The 17366-nt window shown below is 36.9% G+C and overlaps 2 protein-coding genes across 2 annotated transcripts; both read left to right on the top strand.

The window, feature by feature from the left end:
* The first annotated feature begins 11125 nt into the window (after positions 1–11125).
* On the top strand, positions 11126–13365 carry LOC149951790 (uncharacterized). The gene is made up of 2 exons (XM_090169675.1): positions 11126–11935; positions 11996–13365. Exons 1-2 carry the CDS (start codon positions 11126–11128, stop codon positions 13202–13204), a joined length of 2019 nt encoding a protein of 672 aa, XP_090025801.1. The 3' UTR covers positions 13205–13365.
* A 2224-nt stretch (positions 13366–15589) lies between these two features.
* Positions 15590–17072, top strand: LOC149951789 (uncharacterized). The gene is made up of 3 exons (XM_090169674.1): positions 15590–15754; positions 15843–16307; positions 16376–17072. Coding segments are annotated over exons 2-3 (699 nt in total). The 5' UTR covers positions 15590–15754; positions 15843–16305.
* Positions 17073–17366: the final 294 nt, after the last annotated feature.

Below are 17366 nucleotides of genomic sequence, written 5' to 3'. Positions count from 1 at the left end.
GATCCAAATTCTTTGCTAGCGACCACTGCCACTCCACTTCAGCTGAAATCGTTAGACGTAGTACTGTTTCAGAACCTGCGCCTCAGTCGGTTCGCTACTGTCGACCTCTTTTTTGAAGTTCTTGAAGGAAACTAAAGAAACTATATTGACTTGAATTAAACGGCAAATGAATTGTACCGTGATTGATGGAAAAGTATTAAGTATTTTGACTGATACTAAATCTCAGGTAACGTGCCCTATTTGTGGCGCTCAACCAAAAATGTTTAACAGCCTTGAAAACTCTTCTCTCATGTTTAAACCAAAACCTGAAAGTTTGCAGTATGGCATTAGTTCACTTTTTGCGTGGATACGGTTTTTTAATTTTGTTTACATCTTGGGTACAGGAATTGTCCAAGGTTATATTGCTGAAGAGTTAAAAGAACCGAAAAGAAAAATATATTTTCCCAGAGAAAACAAGGTATTTAAACTAGATTTCTAAAAGAAATGGGATTAAGAGTAGATTTTCCTAAATCTGGAGGCAGTGGAACGACAAATGATGGCAATACTGCCAGAATAGCTTTAGACGACCAGTATCGAAATTTGTTTGCAGAAATCCTTCACTTAGAAAAGTGGCTAGTCAAGGATCTTTTTGTCGTACAGTCAACAATTTCACGTGGTCTACTTATTGATCCGCAACTGCTTGGCCAATTCTGTCTAGACGTGGCTAAAAAGTACCCCACGAATTATTCTTGGAACTAAATGCCGGTTACTTTACACAAGGTGTTGATACCTGGAAGAGGCATAATTTTAAACTCAACGTTACCAGTCGGAATATATATATATATATATATATATTGGCGTGGCTTGCCACCACTCTACTACGCATTGTAACCCGGCCACCTGAATTAAAGGCGTTAAAAGTCGCTCGATGACTTAGGCGTCGTGGTTCCAGGGGTTCCGCAGAACTATTTGCGGGAAAGTAGTATAAAGTGCTAATAACACAGAGCTTAAATTTGTAGCATATAAAACGTATAAATAAAACAGCAAGTTGTGCTAATAAATAGTTAACCTTGATTTTAAAAACTAAATCGGCTACACTGTACGCGGGCCCAATACACACAAATCCCTTAGGATTGTGCACACGTAAAAACCGAGCCCCTTAATACGTTATATACGAACATAAATGATCAAATGTCAGAAATTAATCGCTGGTTCACAACGTTTTAACAAGAGCTGGGCAAAAACAATATTACAACCAAGCACAACCTTGTTAAATAAGCTGCGTCCGAAAAAACGCCGAAAAAAAATCCAAACAGAAACGTGTCGCGTGTCCGGTTGACTAAATTTGCGACACCGTACGAGTCCGTCAGTGGTAAATAAGTATACTCACTATAACTTCTATAATGTACTCCAGCTGACTTTTGAGACCAGATTTGGATTCCTTGCATTTCGCAGCATCTCCTTTGGTATACACTTTTTACTAATTAATTAGTTAACACCGTCAAAAAATGAAGTATTTGAAACATCGAAAATTACGAAGAGAGCGGTGGCCGCTTGGTACTTTCAATGAATTTGACTTTTAATAAACAATAAAAATAAAATATGTCCCTTTAAGGCTGCACCTATAACTGGAGCTCTAAACTGTTTTTTTTTTTCGGTTCGAAGAACTGTTTGTTATAATAAGTATACTGAGATATTCGAAAATAAATGAAGGAGATAAAAAAATTGTCCTAGCTCTACTTGGCTTTTTATGCCACACTACCCCAAACGGCTTATCGGGTCACGGCCCACTGCGCATGCGCTCGCGTTCTCTCGCCCCATAGCGGCCCGCTCAATCAGCCCAAAATAGTGAATTCCATTTGTGGACGCTACGTAGGCTGGAGCGCTATAATCTGACCCCTCTTTAACATTGAATCTTACGGATATATGTTGATTTATGATTAATTATGAAAAATATTGAGAATTAATCAGCATTTTCAAGGAAATGAAAGGTATATCAACTCTTTTTATATGTTTTAATCACTTTTTCAAAATTTTTACTTTTGTTTTTTTCCCGCCGAAAATAGTATTTTAAAATCCAAGATGTCAGTGGCTCTCGCTACTGACTCAGCTGTTACACATGACAACACGTCGATGACAAGAGACTGCTTGGATAATCACAATTTACGGTTGTAGCTAAGCCAATAGTAAATATTTTAGTAACTGGGATATTGAAAGTAAGTTATTATTTAAATATTTACAATCCATAATATGGAGAAGTTTAAACAAAGTTATTATTTACATATTTCCAGGAATGACTGCCGCAAATTTCACATTTTGAGAAACTTTCTCGTTTGAGGCATAAAACTAAGTTCTTTAAGATTATCGTCGTTACAAGCTGAAATTATCCGTGTTATATTATCAACTAAAGGTGGAATAATTTTGTCACAGATGCATTTTGCAGAAGTTGAAACATGAGTGTCATTGAAAACACAAGTTCCATGAGTTTCTCGTAAATATGAAATCGCTCCCTCTATGAAGGTCAAAACAATTGAGATAATCATGAAAAACTTCTGCTTTGGATATTTTAAACCACTTCTGTCTGATAATTATATTAAATCAAGGAGTGGAGAACAGCAAATCCCAATTCGAAATTTGATTTGTTTAATCAATAAATTTTGAAGAGGCAAGGAAATGAGTAAACATTATTTACATTTTTGAGGGGCTACTATGATATTTTTAGAATGGGCAATTTTTAATTTCAGGTCACTATATCCACCCCCAAGGGCCTAGAGATGCCATTGCATTTATAACCAAATTGTGTACAGGTTGTTGGAATATGTTAAGCCACATAATTGTCATTTAAAGATGAATTTTTTACCTTTACGATAATCTGTGTCACTAAAGTGTAAACTGCATACTACACTTGATGCTGATTTGTCATTTATTTTGTAATTATCACGTTATATGATTTTCAGCCATCTTTCTCGCAGAGTGTCATAAGGAACGCAACACAAAAGCATTTTAATCTAGCTAAGCAAGGGTAACTAAATGGTCAAATAAAAATTATTTAATTTCTAATTAACTGTTAACTTAACTGTATTATTATGCTTCAATAGTTTGTATAATTAGCGAATCCATTGACATATTGAAAAATGAAACTCAAAACCATATGTTGGAACTTATTCTTAAAAGGTTTTCAAACAATGTAAATCTTAGAACACGTTTATAATCAAAATAAACAAATTCCACCTAAATAAACATTTTATTTTCTTTAGAAGATAATGAAGTTTATATAGTTATATGTATGGAAAAATGGCTACAAGGTAAAGTTGTAACTTAAACTATCTAGGGTTAACTTTCTTGCTAAACAATTTGAAAAAAACTGAACTGAAACCTAATTTTTTAAGTTATAAATGGAAATGTAATTTTCAATTATAATTTAAAAATGAAAAAAATTAGCTTTAAGAATATGTACTTTTTAGCAGCACGTACTCGTCAGTTGTTGAGTTTCCCACCATAGAGTATGATGTTAAATCGGTTGTAAAAAGACGCGTTTTTAGGGTTGGGACGAAGCGCTCCTTGCGGACGACGATGACACTAATCGCTAAACTTTAGTTTCGCGCCAATGCATTGGTTTTAAAATCTTTGAGCGGGCCGCTATGGGGCGAGAGAACGCGAGCGCATGCGCATTGGGCCGTGATCGGGTGGATAGAGAGATATTTATCCTAAGAAAATTTTGTCACGTGATAAAGTTCGCTAGCTCCCTCTGGCCATGGAGAAAATAGGCTTTTAAAAAATAAAAAACGGTTGAGTTCGAATTTGAAAATGACGAGGGATAAGAAAACGTTTGTCGTTAAATTTTTATTTTAAGTTCACCCTTTATTTATTTATTCTTAAAAATGGAAAAATATTTCGTTTTCCGAACATCTAAAAATTACAATATATCAAGTAAACCAGGTAAAATGTTACTTCATATTCCATTCATTTAATCATTTGTAATACCAGGAACCTATATATGTATATGAACGTTGAACAAAAAGCATCGCTTGGGCCATGATTTAATCTGTTTCAGAATAACTCCGCCCTAAAATCCGCATGCAGCTCGCCCTTGAACTAGAAACGCTTTTAACCTTTAGCGCGAGACGCACGGGGTTTTTAGGGCGGAGTTATTCTGTAACCGATTAAATCATGGCACCAGGCGCCAATTTGATCATTCAACGCTCTTATACATATATAAGTTCATGGTAATACTGTACTATTTTACAAATTGAACCGAATTTATTTGGAACATTCTTATTCCGGAGGCAATATGGTTGCGGTTCAGAAGTCAACTTTTGACTTAGCCAAATGTTTTGTTGTATAAATAATTTGTAAATAACAAATACACTATCGTTATTACAATAAATAGTTTAGCATAATATTTAGTCGATTAGAAAGATATTTTCGTTATTTTATTACTGTCGAAAACCAATTTAAAATGTTTGGTTGCTTAGATACGTTCATATATAAAATTTGCTTAATCGCGTGCCCTACTTTATTCCACAATTTATCTTCCTGCCTTTTGGAATTCTAGCTCATGGTAACTTTTGACCAAGGGTTAGTTAAGATTTTAAATAAATTTAATAATTTACATACACATCTTTTAGATAGATCAAAACAAACTGGAAATAAAAATCTTGCTTACCTTTATTAAATTAAATTGATATACTTTGTATAAGTAGAGTTTTCTTCAATAGAATAAGGAGTAATTCTCTTATGGTTTTGTTTGTATATTTCGTGTTTCAGGGCTCAATAAGTGTATACCGACGTCAATCTGCCAGAACGAAAATTGGAAAAGTTCATTTTTGGCTACGGTAGAGACCGCGAAGATAGAAAAAGAATGTTGGACTAAACTAAAGAAACATAAGTTTAACTGTTATATCCCATTTCTACTAAGAAAATGACAAAGGGAGAATTATTTCAAAGAATGATACAAAGTATAGACGTGTAATGGAACTATTAATTTCTAAACATTACCGTATTTCGCGTTCAACTTTTTTCATTCGTTTTTTGTAATGTCACTTTTCGGGCCGAATTGCGCCAATATAACCAGGTAGAATTATTTCAAACTGCTACCTTTAATTCTAGGTTAAATTACCTATCGAATGATACAAAGTATAGACGTGTACGTCCGAAAAAACGTGATCTATTAATTTCTAAACATTACCGTATTTCGCATTTTACTTTTTTCATTCGTTTTTAGTGCGTGTTTGTTTGGTGTGGAAAGCAACGACACGGCAGATGGCGCTGCGAAAATAATTTGCAGTTTTGGCGAAACCGGGATTCGAACTCACAGTCAAAAACTCTGAAGAATGACGCCTTTACGCTCTCGGCCACTGGAAGGTTCCCAAATTTTGTTCGGAACTTCTACTGTATTCTCGTCAGTTTTAGCGGCGCGGGGGGAGTTGGCTAGTTAAGTTGTCGAAATTCTCGTCCGTTTTTACGCCTTATTTTACGTATATTTTCCGAAATTTAAGGTCAAGTGAACCTCAAACTTCGCGTCGGGTGGTGGGTGGTGGGTGGTGGGCACACTCGCTTAAGATGCCTCGCTCGAAAGTGAGTACTCGAATAAACGAGCTCGAAAATTTTAAATGTTCGGGTGGTGAGCAGTGGTAGGTGGGCACACTCGCTTAAGATGCCTCGCTCGAAAGTGAGTACTCGAATAAACGAGCTTGGAAATTTTAAATGTTCGGGTGGTGAGCAGTGGTAGGTGGGCACGCTCGCTTAAGATGCCTCGCTCGAAAGTGAGTACTCGAATAAACGAGCTCGAAAATTTTAAATGCCCATATGTACTTATAAATGCTCTAAAAGCCCCCCAATGAGATACTTATTTTCTTATTTAAATAAATCAACAAGAGACATTAAAAAACTTCATCACTCGTTACACCAAACAAAAGGTTCAAGACAAACTACGAGTTCAATCCACACTGACGAACTTCCTTTTGGGTAATAAAAGCAATAGAACCATAGAGAAACAATTATAAATTGAAGTCACTATCGGGAGAAGGTATTATATTATTAAGAACACGCGTACGCTTAAAAAGTTAAAGCATTGAAGACTCTATTTCCCTTCACACACTTACGTACCGCCATTATTAATTATTGGACTCCCATACTCATCCAAAAACTAGGGGCATTCGGGCATATGTAGTTTTATATCTATGAAGGTAAATTTTTATTACGATAATCTTTGCCGTATACCATTCGCAAAACTTAGGTATATTAACTTACAAGTTCACGTAAAGACTACCCGTTTATAGCTCTACCACAAATAGATCGAAATTTAAAATATAGCTTTTTGTCAAATTACCTTGCAAGTTAAGTCAATAAATGACCTCAACAGCTTATGAATTGGTTTGCCCACCCATGTATCCTGAGGGTGGGCGGTGGCCTCTCTTTAACATAGGATGGTAAATAGTATATCTAACTATAGGAAATCACATGGGCTCAGCAGTTTTTATATTAGTTTGCCCACCCGGGTCTCCTGATGGTGGGCGGCCTCCACCCTTTCACTTAGGGTGGCAATTTATATATCCAACGATAAGAAATCACAAAGCCTCAAAAGCTTTGTATTAGTTTGCCTACCTGTGTCTACTAAGGGTGTATGGCTTTGCCCATTCGAATACACTGATGTGGAACTAATATTACGGCCTGAGCCGACTTGTTTGTAATGTCACCTTTCGGGCCGAATTGCGCAATTATGACAAGGCAGAATTATTTCACATTGATACCATTAAATCTAGGTTAAATTGCCTATCGAATGATTCAAACTATAGACGTGTACGTCCTAAATTACTTGAACTATTAATTTCTAAACATTCCCGTATTTCGCGTTCAACTTTTTCATTCGTTTCCTGTAATGTCACCTTTCGGGCCGAATTGGGCCAATATGACAAGGTAGAATTATTTCATATTAATACCATTAAATCAAGGTTAAATTACCTATCGAATGATACAAAGTATAGACGTGTACGTCCTAAATAACCTGAACTATTAATTTCTAAACTTTACCGTATTTCGCGTTAAACTTTCTTCATTCGTTTCCTGTAATGTCACCTTTCGGGCCGAATTGCGCCAATATGACAAAGCAGAATTATTTCACATTGATACCATTAAATCTAGGTTAAATTGCCTATCGAATGATTCAAACTATAGACGTGTACGTCCTAAATACTTGAACTATTAATTTCTAAACATTCCCGTATTTCGCGTTCAACTTTTTTCATTCGTTTCCTGTAATGTCACCTTTCGGGCCGAATTGCGCCAATATAAAAAGGTAGAATTATTTCATATTAATATCATTAAATCTAGGTTAAATTGCCTATCGAATGATACAACCAGGCGCCAATTTTATCGTTCAACGTTCTTATACATTTATAAGTTCCCGATCCAATAAAAGAAACAGTACAGGTTAAATTTTACCTTATATTCCATTCATTTAATTCTTTGTAATACTGTACTATTTTACAAATTGAACCATATTTATTTGGAACATTCTTATTCCGGAGTAAATATGGTTGCGGTTCAGAAGTCAACTTTTGACTTAGCAAAATGTTTTATTGTATAAATATTTTGTAAATAACAAATAAACTATAGTTATTACAATAAATAGTTTATCATAATATTTAGTCGATTAGAAAGATATTTTCGTTATTTTATTACTGTCGAAAACCAATTTAAAATGTTTGGTTGCTTAGATACGTTCATATATAAAATTTGCTTAATCGCGTGCCCTACTTTATTCCACAATTTATCTTCCTGCCTTTTGGAATTCTAGCACATGGTAACTTTTGACTAAGGGTTAGTTAAGATTTTAAATAAATTTAATAATTTACATACACATCTTTTAGATAGATCAAAACAAACTGGAAATAATAATCTTGCTTACCTTTATTAAATTAAATTGATATACTTGGTATTAGTAGAGGTTTTTTTCTATAGAATAAGGAGTAATTATCTTAAGAAGTTAAGAATCTACTGAGGTCAATCTGCCAGAATTCTGAAACTTGGAAAAGATAATATTTAAGGTGTGGTGGATTACCCGACGAAACAAAATTAAGCTATGGTCGTAATTACGCGTAAAACATTAGAAACTGCTTTTAAACTTTAATAACATTACGGAAAAAATTATCTAACGCACTAAAAACCTTGTTTACTATTATTATTATGTAAAATTCCGCGCCTAGCCCCGCTCTCAGTCCTTCATTAATTTGTGAGGGCAATAAAAGGTGTGTGGCCCATATGCCTGGGATTTCCAAGAACACATATCGTTCGTCACGAGCATGCTGCGCGAAGGGATCACACCTGTTCACCAATTGGGCAAATCTAAGGTCAGCCCCATGGCGACAAACAGCTAATGTGATTGACAGGGACCCAAGACAGGGTGGTTCGCTGCAACTCGCGGCGGTTGAGCCAATAGTGCGAATAGTGACGGCTCGTGTTTAAAGAACTGGAGTGCGGCGTCTTAGTGATACGCGATGCGTGCCGTGGCAACTGAAAACACAGGTTAAGAAATCGGACCGCGGCTGATGGACCGTGTACCAAGTATAAATGTTTGCTTGTTTTTTTTTTTGGTTTGTGGGCTAGGAGAGCGGGAAGCGGTTACAGCGGTTGGGCTGTTGTAATTGTTTACTGGTTTAATGTGTGATGTAAATAATTGGCTCAAGATGTTTTAAAGTGTAATGTGTTATCGATAAATAGTAGTGTGCTGTTAGGTTGTTAGTTAATTGTTTTATAAGTGTAGCTGTTTTATGTGTTAGAATAATTCGTATTTTTTGTTAATTAAATGCTGGCTGTTAATGAATGTATAGGTAAGCTTAAACCCCCTATACATCAGCTATGGCTACCCCAAGTTTTGAAGGGTACCCAAAAGACCCGGGATATCATATTGTTTAATTTTAGCAACCCGAGGTAGGTCGGCTATGGTTTCCCTATAGTTGAAGATAAAGCGCTACACAGATTATTCCGCTACAATGGAGTCTAAGATATTTCGGGTGTAATATTTAAACCCGATTTAATAAAATATGACGCCATTGTCAGGGAATTATTTAATTTTAAAATTTCATCTTGAAAAGGAGGTTTAGATGTAATTTTTATGTAAATCGAAAGCCGACCTTTCGCATTATAAATGGTGGTAGTATGAATATGATTCACCGTGCCATATTTAATTAAATCGGGTTTAAATATCACACCCGAAACGTCTAAGACCTTTTCACACGAGCCAGTTTTCCAAATCAAAATGCTGAATCAGCAAAAATGGATCAGTGATTAATGTTTTCTCGCGTACCTTTTTTGGTGGATCAACTCATCGAACTTTTATTCACATGAACCAACTAGTTGACTCATCTAGTTGCGTCAAAAAGGGGGTAGTGTGAAAAGGCCTTTAGACGCTATTGTCGCGGAATAATCTAGTTATGTTTAATCTTTAATATTTCATCTTTTATAGGACGTCCGTCCACCCAAATTCATTTATCATTACCCTTATAATATTAAAAAAATATTAATTTCAATAACTTTTCCTATGCATTTAATTAAACACATATTGTAGTATCATTAACGGTAAATCCAATAAAATTATATTTATCTCAATCACATTTCCTATGTAAAATTTTATTAAAATAAAGGAAAATTTAAAAACGCTGTCAAAAATATAAGACATCGGTAGTGCCATCTGTTTTAGTTGTTTTTGTAATTTATGTTTTTCCTCTTATTTTTAGATAACTTTGGCTTTTTTGCTTCATAATTATAGTAAACAAGGTTTTTAGTGCGTTAGATAATTTTTCCGTAATGTTATTAAAGTTTAAAAGCCGTTTCTAATGTTTTACGCCGAAATTAGACCATAGCTTAATTCTGTTTCGTCGGGTACTCCACCGCACTGTAAATATGATCTTTTCCAAGTTTCAGAATTCTGGCAGATTGACCTCGGTAGATTCTTAACTTCTTAAGATAAGTACTCCTTATTCTATAAAAAAAAAATCTACTAATACAAAGTATATCAATTTAATTTAATAAAGGTAAGCAAGATTATTATTTCCAGTTTGTTTTGATCTATTTAAAAGATGTGTATGTAAATTATTAAATTTATATAAAATCTTAACTAACCCTTGGTCAAAAGTTACCATGTGCTAGAATTCCAAAAGGCGCGAAGATAAATTGTATAATAAAGTAGGGCACGTGATTAAGCAAACTTTATATATGAACGTATCTAAACAACCAAACTTTTTAAATTGGTTTTCGATAGTAATATAACTACGTAAATATCTTTCTAATCGGACTAAATATTATGCTAATAGTTTGTGTTTAACAACTATATGGTCTGTCTATCATGCTACTGTAAACTCTGTTCTTTCATATGGAATTAGTTTTTGGGGTAATGCCACTGCCAATAATTTAGAACCTTTAATAAGCCTGCAAAACCGTATATTACGTATTTGCCTAAAAAACCATGGTATTATTCAACTTTTAAGCTCTATATAGAGTATAATGTTCTAAATATTAGACAATTATATATAATGTCGGTTATTCTACTGTTCTATAAAAATGTTGACAAAAATATTCTATCGACAAATAATTTTAATTACAAAACCCGCTTTGCGGCAAATCAAAATGTATATATTCCTACTGCGAATTTATCTTTAGAACCTAGAAATATTATATTCCTAGGGCCAAAATTATTTAATGAGTTAGATATTGATGTAAAATCAGCGTTGTCGATAAATTCTTTTAAAGCTAAAATGAAGTCTTTCTTAAAATCTAACTTTAAAAAATGTTAAATACTTATCTGCTTTACTTAAAATGTCTCCCATTTCATATACAAGGCTTAGTGGCATTTCAATTTAAACGACTATTTACGATTTCTAGTATTCAGTATTTTTATTTGAACGGTATAGATGTTATTGCACGTGTCACATTAGCTCGGCGGAAATATGGCGTCGTCTTCAAGGTATAAAAGGTTGTAAAATATTTTAGTATTCCTTTTGTTTAAATTACGCTGTATTTTAGGTATTTCATGAAGCGCTTTTGCCGATAACGAACAATACAAGACTTTCTAATCGTATTTGCGAAACAAATTCTTGATCCCAAGAGAAACTATGAACCAAACTTGTAAAGCGTGATTCTGAAAAAAATGAGTGGCCGAGAAAACAAGAAATTCAAGTGCGCAAAGTGTGATTACGCAACTAGCAACAAGAGCAGTATAATTTGCCACAGAAGAACTCACTCGGGAGAAAAACCCTTTCTGTGTGACCAGTGTAACTACACAGCTGCAACGAAGGGGAATTTGAATATTCATAAAAGAGCCCACTCTGGCAATAAACCATTTCAGTGCGACCAGTGTAAGTACGCGTCTGCACATAAGGGTAATTTGATTATTCATAAAAGAACTCACTCGGGCGAAAAACCATTTCCGTGTGGCCAGTGTAGCTACGTGTCTGCAAGTAATAGTGGTTTGATTCTCCACAAAAGAACTCACTCGGGTGAGAAACCCTTTCAGTGCGACCAGTGTGTCTACGCCGCTGTCCGGAAGTCTAGTTTGATTTGCCACATAAGAACTCACTCGGGCGAAAAACCATTCAAGTGTGACCAGTGTAGCTACGCGTCTGCAAGTAATACTGGTTTGATTCTCCACAGAAGAACTCACTCGGGCGAAAAACCATTTCAGTGCGACCAGTGTAGCTACGCGTCTGCAAGTAATACTGGTTTGACTCTCCACAGAAGAACTCACTCGGGCGAAAAACCATTTCAGTGCGACCAGTGTAGTTACGCGTCTATTAAGAAGAGTCATTTGATTCGCCACAAAAGAGCTCACTCAGGCGAAAAACCATTCAAGTGTGACCAGTGTAGCTACGCGTCTGCAAGTAATACTGGTTTGATTCTCCACAGAAGAACTCACTCGGGCGAAAAACCATTCAAGTGTGACCAGTGTAGCTACGTGTCTGCAAGTAGTACTGGTTTGACACTCCACAGAAGAACTCACTCGGGCGAAAAACCATTTCAGTGCGACCAGTGTAGCTACGCGTCTGCAAGTAATACTGGTTTGACTCTCCACAGAAGAACTCACTCGGGCGAAAAACCATTTCAGTGCGACCAGTGTAGTTACGCGTCTATTAAGAAGAGTCATTTGATTCGCCACAAAAGAGCTCACTCAGGCGAAAAACCATTCAAGTGTGACCAGTGTAGCTACGCGTCTGCAAGTAATACTGGTTTGATTCTCCACAGAAGAACTCACTCGGGCGAAAAACCATTCAAGTGTGACCAGTGTAGCTACGTGTCTGCAAGTAGTACTGGTTTGACTCTCCACAGAAAAACTCACTCGGGCGAAAAACCATTTCAGTGCGACCAGTGTAGGTACGCGTCTGTCTATAAGAATGCTTTGATTCTCCACAAAAGAACTCACTCGAGCGAAAAACCATTTCAGTGCGACCAGTGTAGGTACGCGGCTGTACATAAGAATGCTTTGACTCTCCACAGAAGAACTCATTCGGGCGAAAAACCATTTCAGTGCGACCAGTGTAGTTACGCGTCTATTAAGAAGAGTCATTTGATTCGCCACAAAAGAGCTCACTCAGGCGAAAAACCATTCAAGTGTGACCAGTGTAGCTACGCATCTGCGAGATCGTGTGGTTTGATAAGACACAAAAAAAGATACTCGGACGAGAAGCCCTTTGGATGTGCAAAGTACAAATATCGGTCTAAATATAAAAACCACGTTCTTAGCCACAAATGCCCCAGTTGCGACCGGAACTTCGCTAGCAGTAAAACCCTCGAAGGTCACCTTCGAAGTCATGGTTCACCTGGAAACCAAATTGTCGCTTCGAGCAGTCACCACCAAGAACAAGTGCGCCAATCACCACCACATCTATTTGAGTACTCTGATCGTAAAACGGGAGGCAGGTATTGTTTGGTGCAACTGCGTCGTTTGACGATGGAACAGATTCAATCTCTCACTGACAAGCCCCACCGCACCCACGCCGTGAAAGTGGAAATTGGCGAACCTGACACAGAAGCCACAACCATCAACTCCGAATGCCTCAACATCGATGTCAGCAGCGTCAAACTCGAGCCTTTTTTTGACTTCATCGATAAATTCCCGATTTCGTCAGTCGTCAGGAGAGAAGAGTTGGAATTTCGCCCAGTTGGGGAAAATTCAGAGGGTGTCGCAACGAACCGAGACACCCCGATCAAGTCCGAATTCCCTGTAGAATAACAACAATTGTGAATTTTTTGACGAAACTAACGTAACCAGTTTTCATTTCAATTAATCGTTATTATTTGTTTCTAAATTTCGGAAACTTAGAAAATGTCTTCAAAACGCCTGATTTGTTGGAGATATTCATACACGTATTACTATTTCCCATTTATAAACTCTTTCTGGTATTGTTCGTAAATTAAAGGAGATTGTATTTTTTTTTTCATGTTAAGAAAAGATGATATTTTTTTATTCTAAATAATTTACATCTAGAATCTTTTATATGAACTGATTATGTGTACAATAAACATGACATTTTATATTATTCTAAATACTTTTCATCTAGAATCGACTGAAATTACCTATTATCTGTACAGTAAGCATGCCAATTAGCTTAATTATTAATAATTTTCATCTAGAATCTACTATAATGACCTATGATCTGTACATTAAACATGCCAATTTATTCTATTCTAAATGATTTTCATGTTCAGTTTCAGTTTTAACTGATACCATAAGTTAATGATACCTCTAAGTAGACAAATAAGCCCTTTCAAGAAAATGTGATGTCAAATCTTGTCTCTCCGATTCCCGCGAAAATGAAAGATTTGAATAATATCTCGGACCCAGCGCCGCTGTGCGGTCGAGAATGAAACTATATTGGGCTGAGATAAATAAACCAATAGCAAAAAAAACGTTCTTTTGCCTCTGCGGGGGGAACGAATTTTCTAAGGGAATACCGAAATTTATCTCTTTTGGGGAAGTTCAAGCTAGCCTTGCACCAAACGGGATTAAAGAAACGTTAGCTTCGGCAGTTCCAAGTGTATGTTAAGGCTACTTTGATACGCAGTACGGAGAGACATAGGTCGATTTGGACAAGCATATCCGCCATAGGCAGCATAGCCATTTGTCTACTTAGAGGTAATATTAACTTATGCTGATACTAAATAAACGATTTTTACTTGTCGATTTGGTCTTTTTTTAATGTGTTCATTTTCAAAGCAGGCGAAATTATGTAGGTACTCAACCTGTATCTCAAGCTTCTTTGCTAAGCCTCTATTTAGCAGACGACTTTTTCTAGAGGCCGGAAAGATTAACTTATTAATAGACGGGTTGGTGGAGACGTAGCTTAATTGTGGTAAGGTTAACCTGTCTTTTAGTTCAGAAAGGAGTCTAGAGATTGCGTCACTTTAACGGCTTCCGTGCCCTAGTGTTCATTTATCCATGACACTGTGGGATCAACTCACATTTAAGTGGTTTGCTACAAAACGAAGTTTCAATTATGTGCTAGCGTAAGTCACGTAATAAGTATGTCATTTACACTCTTGTCCATTGTGAGGTTTTCTCGAGGGGTCGGACATTTGGTAAAATCCCGTACAGAATTTGGAAAAAAATCAACAAATCCAAAATCCAAGAATTTTGCTCCCATAGACTTTGTATGACAAATCCAAAATAAAAAATCCTGGATTTTTAAAAAATCCAAAATCCCGTACACAAAACAGGCAAATGTCCGACCCCTCGGGTTTTCTAAATAACGCCTTTCTTAATTTTTTAGTAAACTTATTATCAAATCCTTAATCAGGAAAACGGACCAACCGAAATATTAGATCCACATTGAGGTAGCAGGGAAAATCAATTCATTTCGCACTCTATTGGCACTAGTTCCGTTCAAGTGTTCTATCTTTGGTATTTTTGCTTTTCTTTGCTAAATTTATTATGAGCGAAGAAAGTAAAGATATAGAATTTAAATTCCAAAGGTATCGAATGCCCACTTTTGTGGAACGCCTAGTGCTCAAATATATATTTCAAACGCGGGAGTACAATATTTTAAATCCATACTATAGGACCAAAAACCACCGTATTGTGGAAATTTTAATTTGGGGGTTGAAAAATCCTCTAAACACTATTTCAATAATAACTGCGGGGTGCCTTGGAATTATTAATCAAACGACCCCGAATAGAAAATTCTTTCAAACGCCTTTGGGGGAATTCGACTTTTCGCGGGAACCCATACGGGGACGAAAAACCACCTTTGCAGAGGAAAGCCGCTTCAATCAAACGATGAATCTCCGGGTATGAGGCTAATTAAACTATTTAGTCCAGTTTCGCGCAGGCATTTACGCAGAGTCAAGCGAGGGCCTACACCTCGGAAACCCCATCATGAGTACTTGAGTAGGTAGAAAATGAGAGTTGAGCCCCACGTGGATCTATGATCCCTATGGGGATCCATAAGGATCATGCGTGGATCTGCCCCCATAAGAATTGAACGTGGATCTCCTCCATAGAGGGGGATCCATAAGGATCATGCGTGGATCTGCCCCCATAAGAATTGAACGTGGATCTCCTCCATAGAGGGGGATCCATAAGGATCATGCGTGGATCTGCCCCCATAAGAATTGAACGTGGATCTCCTCCATAGAGGGGGATCCATAAGGATCATGCGTGGATCTGCCCCCATAAGAATTGAACGTGGATCTCCTCCATAGAGAATCAACGTGGAGCAAAAATCACCGACTCGAGTTCGTTCTCTTTCCCAGCTCGGCGCCGGTAGAGACAAAGTACGAAAAAGTCCGTTGAAATAATGACTTTCCGAAGCCTCAATGCGGCGTAGAATACCGAGCTTATTAAATAGGCGGCTTCCTATTTCTTTACGCAGAGGGAATGTACCTTGAACGTGTTTTACGGCGAGAGAGACGAAACATTAGCTATATGCTTAAAATAACGGGGAGCGAATTCAAGTGGAGGCTAAAAGAGGCGACGAGAAGTAATGTAAAGTGAAAGAACGGTAGACCTTGAAAAACGGATCCTCGGTTACGGAGTTTCTCCCTTTGCCGGAAAGGGATCCTATATGAGTTATTTAACGTGGTTTCCAATATCCGTCGTCCGTCGAATATAATCGCTTTTAGGAATAAGTCTAAACACGTACTCCATCGAAATATTTGAAATTTAAAAACATACAATATTAAAATAACGGGGAGTAATTCGTATTTAATCCACACTGACTTACACGAAGGTCGTACAAAGGTCGTATTTAGGTACTATATAAAGGGACGTCGTTGTCCCTCCGAATTTATTCTGAATTTTGTCAGCTTGAGTATCACATCTCGGAATATTGAAAAATGTAAGTAATAAAACGACCCCTTAGTAGCCAGGTTTGAAACGTATACTAACGAGTACCAAACTTTCTAGGAACGCCAGTAAAGCTTTCCCAATTTCTAGCAAGAAAGGAGTATCGGTGACGCCAGACGCTAATATCTACATTGGAGCATTAGATGGAAGCGTTGGAATCGCCTTGACGGAAAGCCAATTTAAGCAACTATGGAGAGCGGGCAGCCAAATAACATCGTTCTTGGAGGACGAATCTATCCCACCTTCTACGTGGTTCTTCGAAGGATCGGAAACAAGACGAGTCGAGCTGTGTACTTTTCAAAACCGACGGGTTGTGGACGTGAGAGAAATAGTCCTTGGAACTGGGACCAACTACGGAAAGCATTACCTAACTAAACGGGGGAGCACCATCTCACTCTACCCCTGGAAGGCATTGCTAGATAAATATGATGAAGTGATGATCTACCACAACGAGGTTAAACGTGTGTTTAAGGAAATAAAAGAGACTGTACTGGGGAAAATAACTGATTTCATTCATAAGCAATGCAAGGGGTGTGAAAGTGATCATCCCAGCCAACGTCAGCACGATTGCCTTATGATAGATTGGAATTCCCGTTTAGAAATGCATTTATTTGACGCGATGGAAAAAATAAGTTATTACGAAATAACCTCGAAACTAGACACGTTTTTAAGCGAGGACTTTCGTGATAATATCATGTCTTTTGTTGTGTGTAATGCTAAAAAAATGTTGGATCAAACTGAGGATGTTGTAGACTAATAAATATTTCGACTTACTTAAATCTTGACTCGTTATTTATTAAGATCATTTACGAACATGGATCCAGTGATGTTACACCCCTTCACTGGTCTCGTATCTGGACCTACTCAATGTGGAAAGTCCCATTTCATTGCGAAGCTAATTAAGCATAATGAGTCTTGCATTTCCCCTCCACCAGAACGTATAATTTGGTGTTATACGGAATATCAAAATGATTTATTTAATTCAGTTTTGGGAAGTAATCCAACAGTTGAATTTCACGAGGGTTTGTTAGACCCGGCTAATTTGAATCCA

The sequence above is a fragment of the Leiobunum rupestre genome, chromosome 3 (assembly GCF_980474605.1).
Source record: "Leiobunum rupestre chromosome 3, qqLeiRupe1.1.hap1, whole genome shotgun sequence".
Lineage (NCBI taxonomy): Eukaryota > Metazoa > Arthropoda > Arachnida > Opiliones > Sclerosomatidae > Leiobunum > Leiobunum rupestre.
Note: the sequence above shows the minus strand (reverse complement) of the source record. Positions and strands in the feature narration are given on the sequence as shown.

Coding starts and splice junctions, on each gene's coding strand:
- LOC149951790 (XM_090169675.1), top strand. CDS start 11,126: ATGAGTGGCCGAGAAAACAAGAAATTCAAGTGCGCAAAGTGTGATTAC. Junction 11,936..11,995: donor ACCAGTGTAGCTACGTGTCT/GCAAGTAGTACT, acceptor AAACCATTTCAG/TGCGACCAGTGTAGCTACGC.